The 1,832-nt window shown below is 44.7% G+C and overlaps 1 protein-coding gene across 1 annotated transcript in view; it reads right to left on the reverse strand.

Moving 5' to 3' along the window:
• LOC110035537 (NAC domain-containing protein 48-like) overlaps positions 1-420 on the reverse strand; it is a 1,778-nt gene extending 1,358 nt beyond the window's left edge. The window contains exon 1 of the mRNA XM_020739778.1: positions 166-420. Coding sequence (XP_020595437.1) covers positions 166-332 — 167 coding nt within the window. The 5' untranslated portion in view covers positions 333-420. The remainder of the gene's footprint in view (positions 1-165) is intronic.
• Positions 421-1,832: the final 1,412 nt, after the last annotated feature.

The following is a 1,832-nucleotide window of genomic DNA, read 5'->3' on the forward strand; positions in this document are numbered from 1 at the left end:
CTTCCTGCCAACACAATTGCAAAAAACCGTGTCAATTTCTCAAATTACAATTTAATTGACATAGAAATTGGATTAAAATAATCAGATTTTAGAGGGTTTACGCCAAATTTAAAGTTTTTACAATAAAAATTTGTTCCTCAAATTGGTATGCGTAGAATTGAAGGCTTGCCTGGGAGATGCCATGGGTCGAACTTGTAGAGATCTAGCTCGGCAATGATCGGCACAGCAATTGGAAGTCCAGCGCACTTTCGGCACAGGTAGTGCACCACAAGCTCGTCGTCGGTCGGGTGGAATCGGAATCCCGGCGGCAGCTGCAGATCTCCGCCGTTCATTTCTACTCCCTTTTCTTTCTAGTTGGAAAAATTCCGGGACTTAACTTTTATTCTTCGATCTTATCTCTAATCTCTTCGCTATATCAGAGGACTCGAAGCTTGAAACTTAATAACCTAAGCGCAAGGCACGATTTATAGGCTCGCGATCGGATGGTGATGACATAGAGGAACTGACACGTGTTACCGGGGGCGGTGAATTTCCAGAAGCACACGTGGGCGTGACCGCACGCTTCCGTTTTTGCCGTACTCAGCTGGTCCACGTGGCAGTAAAGCACTGGCTGAGCGTGCCGATAAGCGATAAGCTCGCAACTGGGCTTGTGTCACGGCTTACGTCAAGGTTTTTGGATTGGGTTCTTTCGCCATCGCGGGCCCGCCGAGCGGCCCAACCCGCCGCTCCGGGCTCGGGCGCCCGCCACGAGGGCTGCCGGACTTCAACATGGGATGACATTAGCCGACTTTGGGAGACTTCACCAACACGTGGATTTTGACCGCGCGGGCTGTTTCGCGGAATTCCTGTGTGGGCCCCACTTGCAGGGGTCTCTGTGGATGCGCGTGAACTGTTTGGGAGTTGGGCTTTTGGCGTCCAACTTTCAACGATTATTTTAGACACGTGCGGAAAATGACGGGAAACTTTTGGCCGTTGATTTTGAGGGACAGTGAATCGTGCGGTGGGTGCTGGTTTTGTTTGTAGGAAGCGGCCGCATGTTATGGTGAAGGGGATGGAGTGTTGGGATTCGGATGGGCCGGGTTTTTGCAGCGGGAGATTCGTTTGGAGATGTGTAGGGTGGTGTCGGCAGCTGATTCGTCAGCATTATGTACTTATATTTTAATAACAGCTTTCAGAGTACGTAAATATTTAAGCATAAATGGTTTTGGACGCATGAAACAGAGAATGCTACAAGTGGCCGCTGCTTGTTTTCTTAATTCTATGTGTGTGTGTGAGAGAGAGAGAGAGAGAGAGAGACTTTAAAGCTTTATTTGCTCGTAGACAAGTGGCCGCTGCTTATTTTCTTAATTCTATGTGTGTGTGTGTGTGAGAGAGAGAGAGAGACTTTAAAGCTTTATTTGCTCGTAGAAGCTGGAATAGCTACAGCTGTTTTAAATAAACCCTTAAGCTCGACAAAAAAAAATCTCACCATTTCATTTTCATTTTGTTGACTTAATGTTCTGTGTGACAATCACATTCTACGAATAATGTATAAGACATGAGAGAGGGAGAGAGATACATGAAAGTGCACAATAATGCATAATAATTCAAATTGGTGATTGGTATGTACACTTAAAACGATTATCGTGTTTATAAAGTTCGAGGTACAATATATAAAATTACATATCTACTACTATTTTAATAGAGGCGATACAGGACATTTTAGACATTTTATATACATAAGACACTCTGACTCTATCGACTGAAATCAGTAAATTTTGGTTCACTCCACGTGGCGATACATTACTGGAAGTCCGCAGATAGAGCTACATAAGTATTCCGCATTGAAAAAT

This window comes from Phalaenopsis equestris, unplaced genomic scaffold (assembly GCF_001263595.1).
Source record: "Phalaenopsis equestris unplaced genomic scaffold, ASM126359v1 Scaffold198032, whole genome shotgun sequence".
Classification (NCBI taxonomy): Eukaryota; Viridiplantae; Streptophyta; class Magnoliopsida; order Asparagales; family Orchidaceae; genus Phalaenopsis; species Phalaenopsis equestris.